Source organism: Delphinus delphis, chromosome 4, assembly GCF_949987515.2.
Source record: "Delphinus delphis chromosome 4, mDelDel1.2, whole genome shotgun sequence".
NCBI lineage: Eukaryota > Metazoa > Chordata > Mammalia > Artiodactyla > Delphinidae > Delphinus > Delphinus delphis.
This window is the reverse complement of record NC_082686.1, coordinates 29,181,665-29,202,663: the sequence shown is the minus strand read 5'-3', so window position 1 is coordinate 29,202,663 and position 20,999 is coordinate 29,181,665. Positions and strand designations below refer to the sequence as shown.

Below are 20,999 nucleotides of genomic sequence, written 5' to 3'. Positions count from 1 at the left end.
ACTTCTTTATTCATACTCAGCATCCTGAGGCTCAGACAGGTATTAATGGAGGAGACTAGTGGAATATGATAGTGCAAGTTATCTCTCCGTTACAATGACATTTCACTCATTGACTGTTTTTTTAAAATAAATTTATTTATTTATTTTTTATTTTTTGGCTGTGCTGGATCTTCGCTGCTGTGTGCGAGCTTTCTCTAGGTTGTGGCGAGCTGGGTCTACTCTTTGTTGTGGTGTGCAGGCTTCTCATTGTGGTGGCTTCTCTTGTTACGGAGCACGGGCTCTAGGCCCTCGGGCTTCAGTAGTTGCGGTGCTCGGGCTCAGTAGCTGTGGTGCATGGGCTTAGTTGCTCCGTGGTATGTGGGATCCTCCCGGACTGGGCTCAAACCCTGTGTCCCCTGCATTGGCAGGCAGACTCTTAACCACTGTGCCACCAGGGAAGTCCCCACTCATTGACTTTTGAATGACTAAATATTCTCATACCAAAAGTTTACAAAATAACATACTTCAAAGAATTTTCCCAGTTCTCCTTTGTTGAAGTAGACCTCATCTAAATGCATATGCTTACCACTTATTATTTTTATTCTCCAGAAATTCTTATTTACTGTGTTCGACATTCACAAAAAGGTAATTGGGAAATCAAGTATATAAATACAGGAACATAAACAGAGATAAAGATAAAGTGTTGCAGTCAACCAAAGAAGAGAGATTTCTAGCAATCCAGAAACCCATTGAAATGACTGATAAAGTTCTAAGGCAGACATTTGTCTCACTTTTTTCATGTTTATTGTGTCTCATGAAATTATTGTGTTTTTTCTTTGCTTGGGTAATGTGATTCCAAAATAAATCTCATCTAAGCCAAAAAAAATTTTTGTATCTTTTAGATATTCCAACATTTATATAAAATACAATCTAAAATACAATAAACAGATATTCAAATACATGAATTTTTAAACCACTCCTTAGCAAAGCAATATTTTCAAGTTTAAAAGATAACATTGAAATCAAAATTTAGTTTTCTTACCTTTCTGGATATGTAAGTGATTTTAACTTGAGACGCTGAATAGTGTATCTGCATGTGGAACATTGCTGATTTGAGCTCTGAAAATATGCCAAACTAATGGCTGAAATATTTACAACATCATTTAAAAACTGAGCAAGAATCTTGAATTCTTGAAGTTTATAAAATAATCTGTTCTTCCTAAACAGAAAATTTCATATCTCATTATATTAGTAATTCAAAATGTAATACAACTTCAAAATCAATACAATCTTATAAACATTAGATAGAAATACCGATATTATAGGGAAAAGGCCAAACAATAAAATATGTGGTAAAGTATTAATTAAAATAATTTAAACAGTAATTAAAAACAAAATAAAATAATAATAATATATATATATCCCCACACTCAAATAGTTTGGGAAAACTTTTCTGAGAAAAACTGGGACATCTTGTCTTTCTGACTTGGTATCTAGATTGTACATATTACTAAGATTAGAGAAGTCACATTTTACTTCTTTTTATAGGCCCCTGAACAACTATTGCCGTTCTTTGAATAGACGGAGCCCTCAGATAGTGATGCTTTGTTGTTCTGTGCCACTTTATCACTTCGTGGGTCTGCCTGACTCCAAAGGAAACAGAAAAGGAGTATGAAGAGGAGAAAGGTAAGAAAGAGGAGGAGGAGGAAAGACAGGGAAGGGGGAAGGGATGGAGGATGGGTGGAAGGTACAAAGGAAAGAAGGAAGGAAGGGGATGAAGGAAGGAGAGAAGAGAAGGAAAGGGAAAGAAAAAGAAGAGGAAAAGAAACTGAAAAAAAATCTGTTGAAATAATTTCTTCCTTTGAGGCAACAATGACTGACTTGAGCAAAGGCAACTATCACACATAGAATAGCTGAAAAGCAACTAGCGGGACACCCAGCACTTCTGCCATCTTATATTTGTCCCTGCTCTCTTCTACTTTTGATTCTCCCACAGCCTCTAGATCCAGAAAAGGTTGTTATCACTCCCCTCAAAACCCATCCCTCCTCCCTGCGGCAGAGTGACTACCTCCTCTTTCATAGAATATAATGTCATTGGTCATATCTCTAATTTCTGTCCAAGAGCTTATCTAGATTTCTCAGAGATACTTCAGAGTCAACATATCCAGATGGAAACATGTTGTCTTCCCCCCAAAACTCACATCTGCTCCACCGGTTCCAAATACCAACTGTGTGCTCCACCAAGCCTCTGCCCCCAGCTGAGCCCTGTCTGATGAGACCCAGACACATATACCCGCTGTTACTCACCATATCTACTTGGATATCTCAAGGATGCCTAAAGCTCACTAAGTTCAAATTTAATGACATCTTCCCCAACACTCAACTCTCACCAAAAAAGAAAAACAAAACCCCTAAAACAGGGGTCCCCAACCGCCGGGCTGCCGACCAGTGCTGGTCCATGACCTGTTAGGAACCGGGCCACACAGGAGGTGAGTGGCAGCCGAGCGAGTGAAGCTTCATCTGCCGCTCCCCATCGCTCGCATTACCACCTGAACCATCGCTAGCATTACCAGCTGAACTCCCCCCGTGCCCCCGCAGTCCTTGGAAAATGTGTTTTCCACAAAACCGGTCCCTGGTGCCCAAAAGGTTGGACACTGCTGCCCTAAAACTTAGAAATTTTCTTATAATTTTAAATGGCACCACTATCTATTGCCCAAGCCGGACAACTAGGCTTTGCCCTTGAGATCATCCTCTCTTTATTTTTTATTTTTTAATTAAAAAAATTTTTTTAGCATCTTTATTGTAGTATAGTTGCTTTACAATGTTGTGTTAGTTTCTGCTGTGTAACTAAGTGAATCAGCCATATGCATACATATATCTCCATATCCCCTCCCTCTTGCGTCTCCCTCCCACCCTCCCTATCCCACCCCTCTAGGTGGTCACAAAGCACCGAGCTGATCTTCCTGTGCTATGCGGGTGCTTCCCACTAGCTATCTATTTTACATTTGGTAGTGTATATATTGTCAATGCTACTGTCTCACTTCATCCCAGCTTACCCTTCCCCCACCCCATGTCCTCAAGTCCATTCTCTATGTCTGTGTATTTATTCCTGTCCTGCTCCTAGGTTCATCAGAACCTTCTTTTTTTAGATTCCATATATATGTGTTAGCATACGGTATTTGTTTCTCTCTTTCTGACTTACTCACTCTGTAGGACAGACTCTAGGTCCATCCACCTCACTACAAATAACTCAATTTCGTTTCTTATTATGGCTGAGTAATATTCCATTGTATATATGTGCCACATCTTCTTTACCCATTCATCTGTCAATGGCCATTTAGGTTGCTTCCATGTCCTGGCTGTTGTAAATAGTGCTGCAACGAATATTGTGGTACATGACTCTTTTTGACTTATGGTTTATTCAGGGTATATGCCCAGTAGTGGGATTGCTGGGTCATATGGTGGTTCTATTTATAGTTTTTAAAGGAACCTCCATACTGTTCTCCATAGTGGCTGTATCAATTTACATTCCCACCAACAATGCAAGAGGGTTCCCTTTTCTCACACCCTCTCCAGCATTTATTATTTGTAGAGTTTTTTATAATGGCTATTCTGACTGGTGTGAGGTGATACCTCATTGGAGTTTTGATTTGCATTTCTCTAATGATTATGAGCATCCTTTCATGTGTTTTTTGGCAATCTGTATATCTTCTTTGGAGAAATGCCCATTTAGGTCTCCTGCCCATTTTTGGATTGGGTTATTTGGTTTTTTGATACTGAGCTGAATGAGCTGCTTGTATATTTTGGACATGAATTTTTTGTCAGTTGCTTCATTTGCAAATATTTTCTCCCATTCTGAGGGTACTATTTTCGTCCTGTTTATGGTTTCCTTTGCTGTGCAAAAGCTTTGAAGTTTCATTAGGTCCCATTTGTTTATTTTTGTTTTCCATTTCTCTAGGAGCTGGGTCAAAAAGGATCTTGCTGTGATTTATGTCATAGAGTGTTCTGCCTATGATTTCCTCTAAGAGTTTTATAGTGTCTGGACTTACATTTAGGTCTTTAATCCATTTGGAGTTTATTTTTGTGTATGGTGTTAGGGAGTGTTCTAATTTCACCCTTTTAAGCTGTCCAGTTTTCCCAGCACCACCCATTGAAGAGGCTGTCTTTTCTCCATTGTATATTCTTTCCTCCTTCATCAAAGATAAGGTGACCATAAGTGCGTGGGCTTATCTCTGAGCTTTCTATCCTGTTCCATTGATCTATATTTCTGTTTCTGTGCCAGTACCATACTGACTTGTTTACTGTAGCTTTGTAGTTTAGCCTGAAGTCAGGGAGCCTGCTTGCTCCAGCTCCATTTTTCTTTCTCAAGATTGCTTTGGCTATTCGGGGTCTTTTGTGTCTCCATACAGATTTTAAGATTTTTTTTTTCTAGTTCTGTGAAAAATGCCATTGGTAGTTTGATAGGGATTGCATTGAATCTGTAGATTGCTTTGGGTAGTATAGTCATTTTCACAATGTTGATTCTTCTAATCCAAGAACGTGGTATATCTCTCCATCTATTTGTATCGTCTTTAATTTATTTCATCAGTGTCTTATAGTTTTCTGCATACAGGTCTTTTGTCACCTTAGATAGGTTTATCTCTAGGTATTTTATTCTTTTTGTTGCAGTGGTAAATGGGAGTGTTTCCTTAACTTCTCTTTCAGATTTTTTGTCATTAGTGTAAGGAATGCAAGAGATTTCTGTGCATTGATTTTGTATCATGCTACTTTACCAAATTTATTGATTAGCTCTAGTAGTTTTCTGGTAGCATCTTTATGATTCTCTATGTATAGTATCATGTAATTTGCAAACAGTGACAGTTTTACTTCTTCTTTTCTGATTTGGATACCTTTTATTTCTTTTTCTTCTCTGATTGCTGTAGCTAAAACTTCCAAAACTATGTTGAATAACAGTGGTGAGAATGGGCAACTTATCTTGTTCCTGATCTTAGTGGAAATGGTTTCAGTTTTTCATCGAGAATGATGTTGACTGTGAGTTTGTCATATATGGCCTTTCTTATGTTGAAGTCGGTTCCCTCTGTGTCTACTTTCTGGAGAGTTTTTATCATAAATGAGTGTTAACTTTTGTCAGCTTTTTCTGCGTCTATTGAGATGATCATATGGTTTTTATCCTTCAATTCATTAATATGGTATATCAAAATGATTGATTTGCATATATTGAAGAATCCTTGCATTCCTGGGGTAAATCCTACTTTATCATGGTGTATGATCCTTTTAATGTGCTGTTGGATTCTGTTTGCTAGTATTTTGTTGAGGATTTTTGCATCTATGTTCATCAGTGATATTGGCCTGTGCTTTTCTTTTTTAATGACATCTTTGTCTGGTTTTGGTATCAGGGTGATGGTGGCCTCGTAGAACGAGTTTGGGAGTGTTCCTCCCTCTGCTCTACTTTAGAAGAGTTTGAGAAGGATAGGTGTTAGCTCGTATCTAAATGTTTGATAGAATTCGCCTGTGAAGCCAGCTGGTCCTGGGCTTTTGTTTTTTGGAAGGTTTTTAATCACAGTTTCTATTTCAGTGCTTGTGATTGGTCTGTTTATATTTTCTATTTCTTCCTGGTTCAGTCTCAGAAGGTTGTGCTTTTCTAAGAATTTGTCCATTTCTTCCAGGTTGTCCATTTTATTGGCATATAGTTGCTTGTAGTAATCTCTCGTGATCCTTTGTATTTTTGCAGTGTCAGTTGTTACTTCTCCTTTTTCATTTCTAATTCTGTGGATTTGAGTCTTTTCCCTTTTTTTCTTGACGAGTCTGGCTAATGGTTGATCAATTTTGTTTATCTTCTCAAAGAACCAGCTTTTAGGTTTATTTAGCTTTGGTATTCTTTCCTTCATTTCTTTTTCATTTATTTCTGATCTGATCTTTATGATTTCTTTCCTTCTGCTAACTTTGGGGTTTTTTGGTTCTTGTTTCTCTAATTGCTTTAGGTGTAAGTTTAGGTTGTTTATTTGAGATGTTTCTTGTTTCTTGAGCTAGGATTGCATTGCTATAAACTTCCCTCTTACAACTGCTTTTGCTGCATCCCATAGGTTTTGGGTCGTCGTGTTTTGTTATTTGTTTCTAGGTATTTTTTGATTTCCTCTTTGATTTCTTCCGTGATCTCTTGGTTGTTTAGTATAGCATATTGTTTAACCTCCATGTGTTTCTATTTTTTACATTTTTTTCCCTGTAATTGATATCTAGTCTCATAGCATTGTGGTTGGAAAAGATACTTGATACGATTTCAGTTTTCTTAAATTTACCAAGGCTTGATTTGTGATCCAAGATATGATCTATTCTGGAGAATGTTCCATGAGCACTTGAGAATAATGTGTATTCTGTTGTTTTTGGATGGAATATCCTATAAATATCAATTAAGTGCATCTTGTCTAATGTGTCATTTAAAGCTTGTGTTTCCTTATTTATTTTCATCTTGCATGATCTGTCCATTGATGAAAGTGGGGTGTTAAAGTCCCATACTGTTATTGTGTTACCATCCATTTCTCCTTTTATGGCTGTTAGCATTTGCCTTATGTATTGAGGTCCTCCTATGTTGGGTGCATAAATATTTACAATTGTTATACCTTCTTCTTGGATTGATCCCTTGATCGTTATGTAGTGTCCTTCTTTGTCTCTTGTAATAGTCTTTATTTTTAAGTCCGTTTTGTCTGATATGAGAATTGCTACTCCACCTTTCTTCTGATTTCCATTTGCATGGAATATCTTTTTCCATACCCTCACTTTCAGTCTGTATGTGTCCCTAGGTCTGAAGTGGGTCTCTTGTAGACAGCATATATACGGGTCTTGTTTTTGTATCCATTCAGCCAGTGTATGTCTTTTGGTTGGAGCATTTAATCCATTTCCATTTAAGGTAATTATCGATATGTATGTTCCTGTTACCATTTTCTTAATTGTTTTGGGTTTGTTATTGTAGGTCTTTTCCTTCTCTTTTGTTTCCTGCCTAGAGAAGTTCCTTTAGCATTTGTTGTAAAGCTGGTTTGAATTCTCTTAGCTTTTGCTTGTCTGTAAAGGTTTTAATTTCTCCATCGAATCTGAATGAGATCCTTGTTGGGTAGAGTAATCTTGGTTATAGGGTTTTCCCTTTCATCACTTTATATATGTCCTGCCACTCCATTCTGTCTGCTGAAAGATCAGGTGTTAACCTTATAGGGATTCCCTAGTATGTTATTTGTTGCTTTCCCCTTGCTGCTTTTAAATTTTTTCTTTGTATTTAAATTTTCATAGTTTGATTAATATGTGCCTTGGCGTGTTTCTCCTTGGATTTATCCTGTATGGGACTCTCTGCACTTCCTGGACTTGATTGACTATTTCCTTTCCCATGTTAGGGAAATTTTTAACTATAATCTCTTCAAATATTTTCTCAGACCCTTTCTTTTTCTCTTCTTTTCTGGGACCCCTGCAATTAGAATGTTGGTGAGTTTAATGTTGTCCCAGAGGTCTCTGAGACTGTCCTCAATTCTTTTCATTCTTGTTTTCTTTATTCTGCTCTGCAGTAGTTATTTCCACTATTTTATCTTCTAGGTCATTTATCCGTTCTTCTGCCTCAGTTATTCTGCTATTGATTCCTTCTAGAGAATTTTTAATTTCATTTATTGTGCAGTTTATCATTGTTTGTTTGCTCTTTCATTCTTCTAGGGCCTTGTTAAACGTTTTTTGTATTTTCTCCATTCTGTTTCCAAGATTTTGGATCATGTTTCCTATCATTACTCTGAATTCATTTTCAGGTAGACTGCCTCTTTCCTCTTCATTTGTTTGGTCTCATGGGTTTTTACCTTGCTCCTTCATCTGCTGCATATTTCTCTGTCTTCCCATTTTGTTTAACTTACTGTGTTTGAGGTCTCCTTTTTGCAGGCTGCATGTTTGTAGTTCCCGTTGTTTTTGGTGTCTGCCCCCAATGGGTGAGGTTGGTTCAGTGGCTTTTGTAGGCTTCCTGGTAGAGGGAACTGCTTGTGTTCTGGTGGGTGAGGCTGGATCTTGTCTTTCTAGTGAGCAGGGCCATGTCTGTTGGTGTGTTTTGGGGTGTCTGTGAACTTATTATGATTTTAGGCAGGCTCTCTGCTAATGGGTGGGGTTGTGTTCTTGCCTTGCTAGTTGTTTGGCATGGGGCCTCCAGCACTGCACCTTGCTCGTCGTTGGGTGGAGCTGGATCTTAGCATTAAGTCGGAGATCTCTGGGAGAGGTCTCACCAATTGATATTACGTGGGGCCAGGAGGTCTCTGGTGGCCCAATGTCCTGAACTCGGCTCTCCCACCTCAGAGGCTCAGGTCTGACACCACCCTGGAGCACCAAGACCCTGTCAGCCAAATGGCCAGGCACATGGACCCTGTCAGCCACATGGCCAGGTACATGGGGTTTTTCTTGCCTTTTGGGAAGTCTGAGGTCTTCTGCCAGTGTTCAGTAGGTGTTTTGTAGGAGTTGTTCCACATGTAGATGTATTTGTGGGGAGGAAGGTGATCTCCACATCTTACTCCTCCGCCATCTTGAAGGTCCCCCCATCCTCTCTTTAACTCCTACATCTAATCTATCCCATGTGCCTGCTGACTGTCTATGAAATATCCTGAATCTGCTTTGAATCCATCCTCATTCTCATTTTTCCATTTCCACTGTAAACACTTTATCTCAGGGCACCATTGTTCCTGGTCTTTATTCTTGCAACAGCATCCTGTCTTTTCCCTCTCCAATCCACTGTGGTTAAATTGTTTTTCTAAAATAATAATCCAGTCCTGGCTCCAACCAGACTGCCCCAGCGCAAACACTTCATTGGTTTTCATTTGCCAAGTGAATAAAATAGAAATCCTTGAACATGTCCTACAGGTTCTAATTCCTACAAAATATAAGTGTTTTCTACCTCTCTCATCATTCTCTTCCTTTCCCTGCCTCTGTTCTCAGACATAATAAACTTCCTTCAGCTCCCAAAATGGACTCTACTTTCTCCTGCTTCAGGAGTTTTGCCTTTGTTGGCCCCTCTGCCCAGAATGCAGCAGAGCGACTAACTCCTGCTCCTCCTTTTGGTCTCAACTGATATAAAAAGGCGTTAGAGAAAGTTTAGTGACCCCACTAACTATTTCACATTTCCTATTCTGTATTCCTGTACATACTATAATTTGCCTCAAGACATTTTTCACAGACAGATTTTTATTTACATATTTTTATAATTATTTATTTTATATCCCTCATTAGACTGTAAATTTAATGAGGGTAGGATCATGTCTGTTTTTCTCATCATAGTATATTCAGCACCTAGTACAGTGCCTAGCTCAGTATAGATATTCATTAAAAATTGTTTGAGGGCTTCCCTCGTGGCACAGTGGTTGAGAGTCCGCCTGCCGATGCAGGGGACATGGGTTCGTGCCCCAGTCCGGGAAGATCACACATGCCGCGGAGCAGCTGGGCCCGTGAGCCATGGCCACTGAGCCTGCACGTCCGGAGCCTGTGCTCCACAGTGGGAGAGGCCACAGCAGTGGGAGGCCCATGTACCGCAAAAAAAAAAAAAAAAAAAAATTGTTTTGAAAACAGGAATGATGAACATCATCATTTTATTTGTATTATGTATTTGCAAACTGCTTACTAGACAAAAATTATGAAAGGACAGAAATCTATAATTCTCCCTAAATTTTGTCCTTAATTTCTAGTACAGTTCAAGAAATTTTATTGAATGATTAAATTGGCTCCTCTCCATGTATCTCCTAGCTCAGTAAATGGCACCATAATTCAAATAGTCACCAAGCTTAAAACTCAAAGTCACTCCAGATTGGGTTTTTTCCCTTCACTTTCACATGTTTAATTAATCACAGAAACGAATCTACTCTAAATCCTAAAAACCCACTTCTACTGACTCTATCCAAGCCTCCATTATCTTTCCTATAAATTATTACAATAGCAACCACTCTGCACTTGTTCCACACTAATCTCCCCATTACTCATCCATCTGGGGAGTCATTCTACCCTGAATACACAATATTGACACTCTCTGTTTAAAATCCTATATTGCCATATTAATATATTTGGCATCCTATTATGATGTGTAAGTGATTTTCAGTGACACAGAAAAAATGATCACACTATAGCATTCAGTATAAAAATCAGAATGCAGAACACATTTGCAAAATGATCCTAATTTTGCTAAGTAAAAAAATAATGTATGCATGTTCAGGGGCATGTAGAAGAAGAACAAAGAGGAGGAAAAGGAAGAGATGAAAGTGGAAGAGAAGGAGATGGAAGAGGAGGGGGAGGAAGAAAAAGAGGAATGTTTATAAACCAAATAGTAAATGTGAATATCCCTGGACAATGTAATTATAGATTATTCTCACTTTCTACTGTATAACACATTTTCTACAGCAAAAAAAAATTCCTTTTCTAATTTTTAAAAGGGAAATAAAAGATCATTTAAAAGTCTCTGATTGGGCTTCCCTGGTGGCACAGTGGTTGGGAGTCCGCCTGCCTATGCAGGGGACACAGGTTCGTGCCCCAGTCGGGAGGATCCCACATGCCACGGAGTGGCTGGGCCCGTGAGCCATAGCTGCTGAGTCTGTGCTCCGCAACGGGAGAGGCCGCGGTGGTGAGAGGCCCGCGTACCAGAAAAAAAAAAAAAAAGTCTCTGACTTCCCTGGCATCTAATAGGGTTAAAATCCTAAAGCATGTATAAATTTATGAGCAAAGAATTATTAATAGAAAAACAAGAAGCCATTGGCCAGGCTTAGATGGATAGATTTACCATGCATATGGGTTTTATATTTTACATTGTTCATGAAAAATGCAATAATCAAGTGTTTGAATAAAAATGCATCAGTATTTCATGGTGTTCTGCATAGAACATGATTCTTGTAAAGGAAAGCAAGACTCACAGTTTGCCTTCTGAACAAGTTTGAAACAACTGCTCTAGGACTGCAATCTGTGCTATTAATGAACTCACGTACTTACCTATCCATGCCTTTGAAAGTACCATCTCCCATTCCCTGACTGCAATACCACCCTTTCAAATGCTTCCTTGCTTCTTCCTCTGTACTCCCATAGCACATAAGTGTTCTGCTACTATAAAACTTATTACTCAGAGCTGTAATTATGCATTAGTCTCCTCCAGGATTCTGTGACCTCCTTGAGCACGGTAACATTGCTATTTCAGTTTGGATCACTATGTGTCTGATGACCATGTGTCTGATAAGAATAAGTGATGAATCATACGTATATGTGTGCATGGGTATATACATATATACACAATTCTAAGCAATTTAAAATAATAAAATATTATGGGGTGATATTATTAGTTATTACAATGCATTCTATCAGTGTTCAAAATTAGGTGGAAAGTTTCTTCTCTTCTTCTAACTCTTGTAGTAGCTAGATGTATCACATGAACAAGTTATTTAGTTTCTTTCATATTCGGCATCTCCCTCCATAGAATGAATGAATTAGAATATGACACCAGAGATCCATTTAATATTTAACAGTTTAAGACTCACTGCATAGAAAATTTATACTATTTAGATTATCCTCCAAAAGCTCAAGAAAACATATTTTACAAAACAAAAAGATACTAAATTCTACTTACTCAAAGAGCCTTGGCTCTTCAACCATTCCAAGTTGGTTTAATAATTTAAATGTAATACAGCCATCCTTCATTGTTTTATCCAGAACAATTATACTGAGAACAAAATAATAGGCTACAAAACAAAAATATGGAATGCAATTGATGTTATTTTTTAACTTTGGTTTGGTGGAGATATGCATGTAAATATATATTTATGTAATCTAGGCATATATAATATCTGCAAATAATATTGAGAGGCACTCATTTGGTACATATGTAATATATTTTACCTATTGTTAATCTTTTTTTAACATTTATTTATTCGGCTGTGCCGGGTCTTGGTTGTGGCATGTGGCCTGCAGGATCTTTAGTTGTGGTATGCGAACTCTTAGTTGAGAACTCTTAGTTCCTTGACCAGGGATCAAACCAGGCCCCCTGCATTGGGAGCACGTAGTCTTAGCCACTGGACTACCAGGGAAATTCCCTCTTGTTAATTTTTAACTGGTCTTGAAAATGAGGAATAAAAGCTTGCCAGACAGTCATGGGTATGGTGAAAAGTTGGTCAACTAATTAGTAAATACTAACTTGTCTGCAAATCGAAAAATATCAGAATTTAGGTCAATTAAACAATTTTTCTCTATCAATAGCACATCTAAGGTAAATATGATAAGGTTCCTTAATTATCTGATTAATAGTCCTAGCTAAATTTGCTTGACAAATATAATTCCCGATTTCACTGGTTGTTTTGGAATGACTGTAAAATTAGACAGTCCTATACAGAGTGAGCTCACAGTAGTTCTTTTTCAAAATTCCCGTACAAAAAAATTGATATATCTTTCAGAGGCAAAGATGCTGAACTCATCCCTATACCCGATATTGTCTGGTGTACACAGAAATTTCTTACTCTCCGTGAATTTTCCCAGTATTGTGCAAAACTCTTGGAAGACAATGTATATAAACAGAACATGGGATAGATGAACTTTTCTTGTGAAATACATATGTACTAAAATTGTGCATGCTAGCCATTAAATGTTGCTACTCAACAGCCCAGAGTAACTTCTTGCCTATGCCAGATGCTTAGTACTACCTCAAATAAGGTAATGGATTTATAATTGACCCTCATCAATTGCTAACACAAAAGACATAAAGGAACACTTCTTACTTTGAAGTGACTGCCCAGCTTTAGATAAATACTTTGGTTCCCTCACCCAAAAAAGTGGGTGCTCATACTTGCTCAGATGATTCCTGGCAGTATGATATATTGAGATGTTACATAATAAGCCTGCCTCCTGCTACAAGTGTATAGACATTCTGGGTGTAAATTGAAAACACGACAAAGCTCAGATGAAGGAAGAGAAAATATCAGGAGACAGCAATGAAGAGAAATTAAAGGCAAGGCTTAAGAAGAACTGAAGCCCTGGATCTGCATGGGACTTGAGAACTGGGTGTAGCATGGAGACAAAGGATGAAGTGTCAATTTCCATGGTACAGCAGGAGACAACACTAAGTGATGGAGCTACAATGAAAAACATTGCACAGTCAGGGACCTTAGCTCTCTGCTTTGTCATTGAAAGAGAAACTTGAAAAATTCTTCCTACTGGTTGTGTATGGGTCTTAAGTGGAAAAATAAATTCCTTAAGACTAAATGAAACTCCAGGTAACACAGAATTTAAATTTACAAGTCCCCATTGGTTAAGGACCTCCAAAAATTTACATGAAAAATCCTCTAGTATTATGGTAACTAAATTCTGGAAAAAACAAAATCCAACTTGTTCCTGAAGGGAGAATTTTCAAGAAGAGCAGACTGATGAGAGTTTTCTGTTAAAATGTGACATGAATCTTTATTTTGAAATAACACAAATATTTTTTTCTTTAATAGAGACTTGAACTGACCACTGAGACTAGAAAATAACAACAAATCATGCATAAATTAATAGATGGATAAATAAATACATATATACATACATAAGTTTAACCAGAAGAAAAATATAGATTATCTGCAGGGGACAATTAGACTGCTAATAAATGATAAGAAAATTATCTTAAAATGAGAGAATTAATATCTTCAAAGTACTCAATGAAAAAACTCTCAATGTAGAATTCTATTCCGGACTAAATTTACATTCCAGAGTAAGAAAAAGATAAGGACATTTTCAAGGAAACAAACAAACAAACTGAGAAACATTACTTAGTGAAAAGTCATTAAGGATCTATTTTAGCAAGATAGAAATTAAGTCCCAAAGGAAGGAGTTGGGAAGGGAGAAAAGGACAAGATAAAATGTAGAAAACTGAAATTGGTAAATATAAGTGAGCTTTTGATTAATGATAATATTCATAATAATTATTTATTGTTAAATAAGTGAAATAAAATACTACTGAATATAATACTGAGGATAGAAAAGAAGACACAAGGTTCAAAGGCTCTATGAGACAAATTGTTGTTGTGATAAAATCAGATAAAATAGTCTGTGAGGCAAAAAAAATAAAAAATGCATTTTTATTTATGAAGCACAAAAAAAGAGCAAAGTAAAGCAAATCACCAGGAGAATATGATAATCCTGAAGCTTTATGTAGCTAAAACTCACAGTCTCAGAATACATAAAGCCAAAACCTAAACAATATAACTCCTGCTAAAATGGAAGATTTAAACAGGGCTCAAATTGTCACATAGAGAAAATGTCCAAGATGTGACTGAAAATTACCCATTATACCAAGAACAAAGAAAATCACAACTCTGGTGAGAAAAGACAATCGACTAATGCCAGCACTGAAATGAATCAGAGGCTGGGATTATCTGACAAGGATTTTAAAGGAACTGTCATAAAAATCCTTCCAAGTCAGAGTCTCTTGAAAAAAAATGAAGGAATAGCAAAATCTCAGCCAAGAAATAGAAGCTATGAAAGAAAATAAAAGTAGACATTACATAAATGACAAATACCATAATGGATACAGAACTCACTGGACAGCCTCAATAGCAGAGTGGAAATGAAAGAGGATAGAAATCAGTGAACTGGAGAACAGATCGATCTGCCTGAAACTCCACCTGAAAACAGAGAGAAAACAGACTGAGAAAAAAAATGGACAGAATCTCAGGGACCTGTGGGAGTATAACAAAAGAATTATAATTAAGCTTCAGAAAACTAGAAACAAAGAAAAATCTCTTGAAAGCAGCCAAAGAGAAATGATGTGTTAACTACAGGAGAACACCAAATTGAGTTACAATGGATTTCTCATGTGAAAACACAGAAGCCAAAAGGAAGAGACACGGCATTTTTCAAGTGCTAAAAGAAGGAACTCAACTCTAAATCTTATACCCAGAAAAACTATCCTTTGAGAATAAAGGAGAAATAAAGACATTCTCAGACAAAGAAAAACTTAAAGGATTTCTCTTTAACAGACCCATTCTTAAATATTGTAAGAAGGAACACAGAGGAATTGATGAAATAAATAATCTTGGAATATCAGAAACAAAAAGGTAATAATGGGAAGAGAAGAAATATGGGTACGTACAATAAATTATCCTTATCCTTGTGAATTTATACATCATATTTGATACTTGAAGTAAAAATTATCACATGATCCGATACTCAAGACAATGATATATAAAAGTGGAGAATGTAAAATAACCTAAATGGAAGTGAAGTTCCCACGTTTCACTTGACGTGGTAAATGTTGATACCAGTAAACTGTGAAAAATCACATATGCATATTATAATTGTGGTAGACCTCCCCAAATATGTCCGTGCCCTAATCTCTGGAACCTGTGAATATGTTACCTGAAATGGCAAAGGATAATTAAGATCTCAAATGGAATTAAGATTGCTAATCAGCTGCCCTTAAAATAAAGAGGTTATCTTGAATTATCCAAGTGGGCCCAATGCAGTCCCAAAGATTGTAATCACAAACGCTTAAAGGTAGAAGAGGAAGACAGAAGAAGAGAATCAGAAAAAGAGATGTGATACAGAAGAAAGGTCAAATTGATTATTTCTTCTTTATTCTTCTTGGCAATGATTATTTTAGATATTCTGGGGTATGTACTTTTCAATATAAATTTAAAACAAGGTTGTCTGTGTTTAAAGGAACAAACAGAACTATAAAACTGTTAGAAAAAAATTGGGGGTGAAAATCTTCAGGACCTAGGGCTCAGCAAAGAATTCTTAGATACCGAAAGCATAGTCCATGAAAGGAAAACATGATAAATTAGACCTCATCAAAAGTAAACACTTTTGCCCTTGTGAAAACCCTTGTGAAGAAGATGAAAAGACAGTCAAGTTTCAGACTGGGAAAAAATAATTGCAAACCAAATCTTCAACAAGGAAACAAGGACTACTATCAAAAATATATAAAGAATCCTCAAAACTCAATAGTTAAAAAAACTCCAATTGGAAAATGAGCAAAAGACACACTTCACCAAAGAGGATATACAGAGAAGATACACAATCTCATAAGCCATTAAGGCAACAAAGATTAATACCTCAACAAGGCATCACTATATACCTATCAGGAGGGATAATTTTTTTTAAATAATGACAACACCAAATGCTAGTAAGAAGTCACTCATTATATCACTCATACTTTGCTGCAGGTAATGTAAAATGGTCAGCCACACTGAAAAACACTTTCTCAATTTCTTATAAGGTTAAATGTACAATTAACTTCTGACCCAGCATTTGTATTCCTGGGCCTTTCTAACAGAGAAATGATAACCTAAATTCACACAAAAACTTTTATACAAATATCCACAGCAACTTTAATCATAATAGCCAAATCTAAACACATGCCTAATGTCCTACAAGAGATGAGTGATTAAACAAACTTCAGTACGTACGTACTGTGGAATACTACTCAGCAATAAAACGGAATGAATTATTGATACATGCTGGATGAACCTCCAGAGAATCATGCTGACTTTAAAAAGGCCAATTAAAAGGTCACATAGTGAACGATTCCCTTTATATAACATTTTCAAAATGACAAAATTTTAGGAGTGTATTAATGGATGTCAGGGATTAGAAACAGCAGGACAAGAAGCTGGTATATATGGCTATAAAAGTGCCACCCAAAGGGTCTGGTAGTGATGGAACTGTCCAATATCTTCACTGTGGTGATAGATACAGAGCCCTATATGATGATTAAGTTGTACAGAGCTAAACACACACACACACACACACACACACACACACACACACACACACACACACACACACACACACACACACACACCAGTGAGGAAATATAAATAAAATGGATGGATTCTAGCAATATCAGTATCATGTGGTAATGATATTACATTTATTCTATAGTGCTACAAAATTTTACCACTGAAGAAAACTGAATAAATTGTACACAGGATCCCTCTGCATTATTTCTTATATCTGCATGTGAATCTAAATTTTAATTCAATAAAAATTTTAAATTAAAAAATGGATGAGCCCAATTCTGAATGACAGGGCACATCACAAATGTTTAAAGAGTATCTTAAAAATTGATAATAACTTTGACTGCAAAACATCTGCAATAACTGACCTAAAATATTTTAAAATAATAAGAGTCTGTTTTAAATATTTATTCCCCAGTAACCAAGATCAATGGCAGTGACTGGAAACTTATTTCATAAGATTCTTCATATCATAGGATTTGCTTTTATTTATAAAGCACTTTAAGATCTTGCTCTCCAAACAGAATAATTTTACTTTTTTAAATAGCTCCTCTTAAATCTAATTAGTTATTACATTTCTGAGATTCTCTTCTGTTCTTCAAATTTTTTCCTCTTGTCTAAATATATTGGGAAGATTATTATTTACTTGCATATTTTTGTATTTATATAATTTAGTTTCAGTTTCTGAAAGGGTGGTAATAGTGTAGACAGATGTCTTAAACTCTGTAAGCTGACATAACTCTAAACGTGGGAAGAAGAATCATGGAAATTGGGGGTAAAAAAAAAAAGACCTTGATTTTTTTGGAAGAATATTACCCAAAGCATATGCTCATTTTATTCAAAAATTAAGTCCTTATTTGAATTTGTATAACTGGCTCTAACAAAATTTAAAGTTCCTTGAAAGTACATTTTGAGATTTGAATTTTGAATAAAAATATGAATTACTATATAAAACTAATCAATTGTTCATTTGTTAAAAATGTTAACTTACTACAGAATGGATTTGTGCCAACAGTATCCAAAAACACAGTGGTCCTGAGAGTTCTCTTCTCTATTCTCTCTTTTAAAACATCTTTCCATAGCTCAGTTTGATAACCTGAGATTTGAGAAATAGAATATTAGTAATTGGACTTTTATCAAATAGCATACAAAAATATCAAATCACTAAAAGAACTAAAGGATCAATGTATTATGATAATTATTATAATTTATGAATTTTTATAATTAAAAAATCATTTTTCAAATAATTTCACATTCTATTTATTTCAACTACAGTAACAACTCTTAAATTCAAGATTCACAAATAAATCTACTCCCTGGAAACCTTATCAGAGCTTTGCACATGCCATATAGTTAAAGTCCATTTGTATAAGTTTTTACTATTACAAATGCAGAATTTTACTTGAAACTCTTTTCAGTTAATTCAGCAGAATAAATTGATTAGATAAAACCTGAACACAGAATTTAGCTCCATGAGCACAGCCTTCAATTATCCTATATACACATTCATACAGATACAGTACGCATATGTATACATTATATATACAATGTATATATTATAGATAGCATCTATGTACACTACATATTGTGTGTATAATATATATTTCAGATACAAACAATATTTGTACATACAGAATATATAACATATACACACACACATATTTAATATGCTTCCTACTTCATGTATGTGTCTGTTTCCACACTGCTACCTCCGAATTCGAAATTTGAATGCAGTAGAAAGAATACTGAATTGAAAATTCAGAGATTTAACTCCCGTTTTCACTTGTGCCCTTCAGCAATCCATATGTTCACACGGGGTCACAATTTCCTCATTTATATGGAAAAGCAACGGGACCAGAAAAGCAATCCCCAACATGAGGACTGAAGAAAACTAATCCCACAAGATATTTTGTGGACAGAAGGGGTCTATGAGGAAATAAGTCATGCAAAGCCTGCATATTGCCTGCCTCTTCTAGCAATTCTCTAGTATATTAGTATAAACCTCCTGTGAAAGAAAACCACAGGAGGCTGTTTAATTCAGCCTTTGTAATTGCTACCCATTTCATTGAGGTTACTTGGCTTTGGAAACATTTCTGGTAGAGCCTATCATGATACTGATCAGATGTCTACATGCCCATGACACGCTTGGGGTCTGGTATTGTCTTTGGCAAACCCTGAACAAACAGCCTCTGAGATTCTTTCCAGCTCTAACATTCTATTTTTTATATGGATTCTTTTTTTCTCTATAATTTCCCACTGGCAGGCTTTAGTTATCAAAAGTTGCAACACTTAACTGCTCTTAAGTTTATTGATTTAGATGGTGTGAACCATGCGTGATTCATATCTACTTGCTAATAGCAAATGAAAAGCTAACCATGGTTCACACCTCTTCACTTGTTAAGAATTCCCTTAAAAATACAAACTAACAAACAAACAAAACCCTCAGTACCACTAAGAATGCACAAGTTTCTTTCTTTAGTGGAAATATAGATGGATGCTAAAGAGTGAGATCCTTTTGTGAATCAAGAACAAGTATCATCATGAGACGACCAAATGCGCCCACAACATGGAACACAGAAAGGAGGTTGACCAAGTTCCTCTCACTAAGAATCTGAAAAATATTTAGTAGGAAATAACTATTTTCTCTGTTCCACAGAAAATTTTTCCATAAAATGTTAATAGCATATTCACAAGTAAGTATGAAAGCTTCCAGCAGAAAATACTAACAAAATTACATGTTCATTTTCCACAAATAAGTATAGTAAGTATGATAATCTCTCTTACCTAGTTTAGGACACGATTTTTCCTTAAAGTCGGCACAATCCACACACGAACCAGTCTTGTAATCTTTGTACGAATGACAAGGAAATGAAATAAAATTGCAGCTTGTTTCCAAAGCTGCCATGAATAAGTAAACTGCTCTCTGATGGTCGCATTTAATAAATTCAAGTCCTTAAGTGTTCAAAGTCAAGCAGTTAGATGTATTAAGCCAAGTTCAAGTAAGTTTGAAAAAAAAATATTAAGTTCTACCTAATGCTGTGCACTGTATGAATATCAAAGTGCTGACTACAATGCAGTTTTATCTCAGGCACCTAAACAAATGTTACCATTTAAAACTTATATGGAATATGCCTTTTACATGAGATTTATTAGAAATTTTTCTAAAGTAATAACACAGCAATAATGTTTAATTTCAATTATTCAACAAACTCTACACACAGTGCTACCATATTTAATAACTAGCGTACACATATCCCCCTTCTAAACTCTCACGCTTAACATTTCTATTCAGTGTCGTAGATGAATGTGAAACAAGGTGACATTAAAACTTTATCATGTCTCTTCCCTTTCCTAACTTCTCACATCCCTATCCCTTTAACCAAACTTCTCTAGTTGCAGTGGCCTTTAATGATGTGGTACGTGACTGGTTGCCACTGTAGACCTCAGAACATTTTTTTGCCATAGCTCTGAAGTGAGCCAAATTCCACACCTGGAGATGTTGCTCAGCTATTTATGTACAGAATAACCAAGTGCAGAAGTTCATAAATCTGTGTTCATAAATCTATGGTAATGGTAAAAATTAAATCCTGAAGCCAAACTTGTGTTATATAACTTTGCTATGCATGCTTCTTCATTGACTTATAACTTCTCCTAATGTTTAAAATGATAAACTGTTGAGACTATAATGTAATAGGTTTCACCCATAACCAAATGGGATGTCTACTGGTAACATTTATGAACCGAGAAGGATCACATTAAACCATTTTCCACCAATAACTCCTGAATCATGAGCAATGGTGATAAAAAAAATCTTGCCCCCAGATTAATAAGGGAAAAAAGTAAACTGATTTTCTTTCATTATTTTGACTCATGCACAATTTATTCTAAAATACTATTGTTATACCTGAAAAAATTGATTTAGGACAGCCAGGTTGCTTTTTCCCTCCATTTGGATAGAAATCTATATGTCCCAAGGGTTCTTTAATGCCTAAACCTGAGAAGAAAAGCACCCAAGAATCACAAAGTAAATATAATCAGGTCAGCAACACTTATGTAAAACAAAATCTCCTATAAAATCCTTTGAAAGTGACTCAAAATTTGAATTGAAAATAAGATAAATGCTATTTTTTAAAAGATGAGTTTTTCTGGTATTAATTCCTCAATTAATTCCTCATGCAAATTATGTTTCATTAATTTAACACATTTACATGTGATCAGTTTATTATGGGTCCATCCCAGTTCTTTGTGCTATGAATATATAAGTGAAAAAGGAAAATAGAG

The 20,999-nt window shown here is 36.0% G+C and overlaps 1 protein-coding gene across 1 annotated transcript in view; it reads right to left on the bottom strand.

Moving 5' to 3' along the window:
- The window catches only part of LIPI (lipase I), a 56,927-nt gene that overhangs the window by 21,100 nt on the left and 14,828 nt on the right, over nucleotides 1–20,999 (bottom strand). Inside the window, exons 4-8 of the mRNA XM_060010118.2 lie at nucleotides 20,623–20,712; nucleotides 19,503–19,670; nucleotides 17,710–17,814; nucleotides 11,582–11,693; nucleotides 1,022–1,198 (exon numbers count right to left, since the gene is read on the bottom strand). Coding sequence (XP_059866101.2) covers nucleotides 1,022–1,198; nucleotides 11,582–11,693; nucleotides 17,710–17,814; nucleotides 19,503–19,670; nucleotides 20,623–20,712 — 652 coding nt within the window. The remainder of the gene's footprint in view (nucleotides 1–1,021; nucleotides 1,199–11,581; nucleotides 11,694–17,709; nucleotides 17,815–19,502; nucleotides 19,671–20,622; nucleotides 20,713–20,999) is intronic.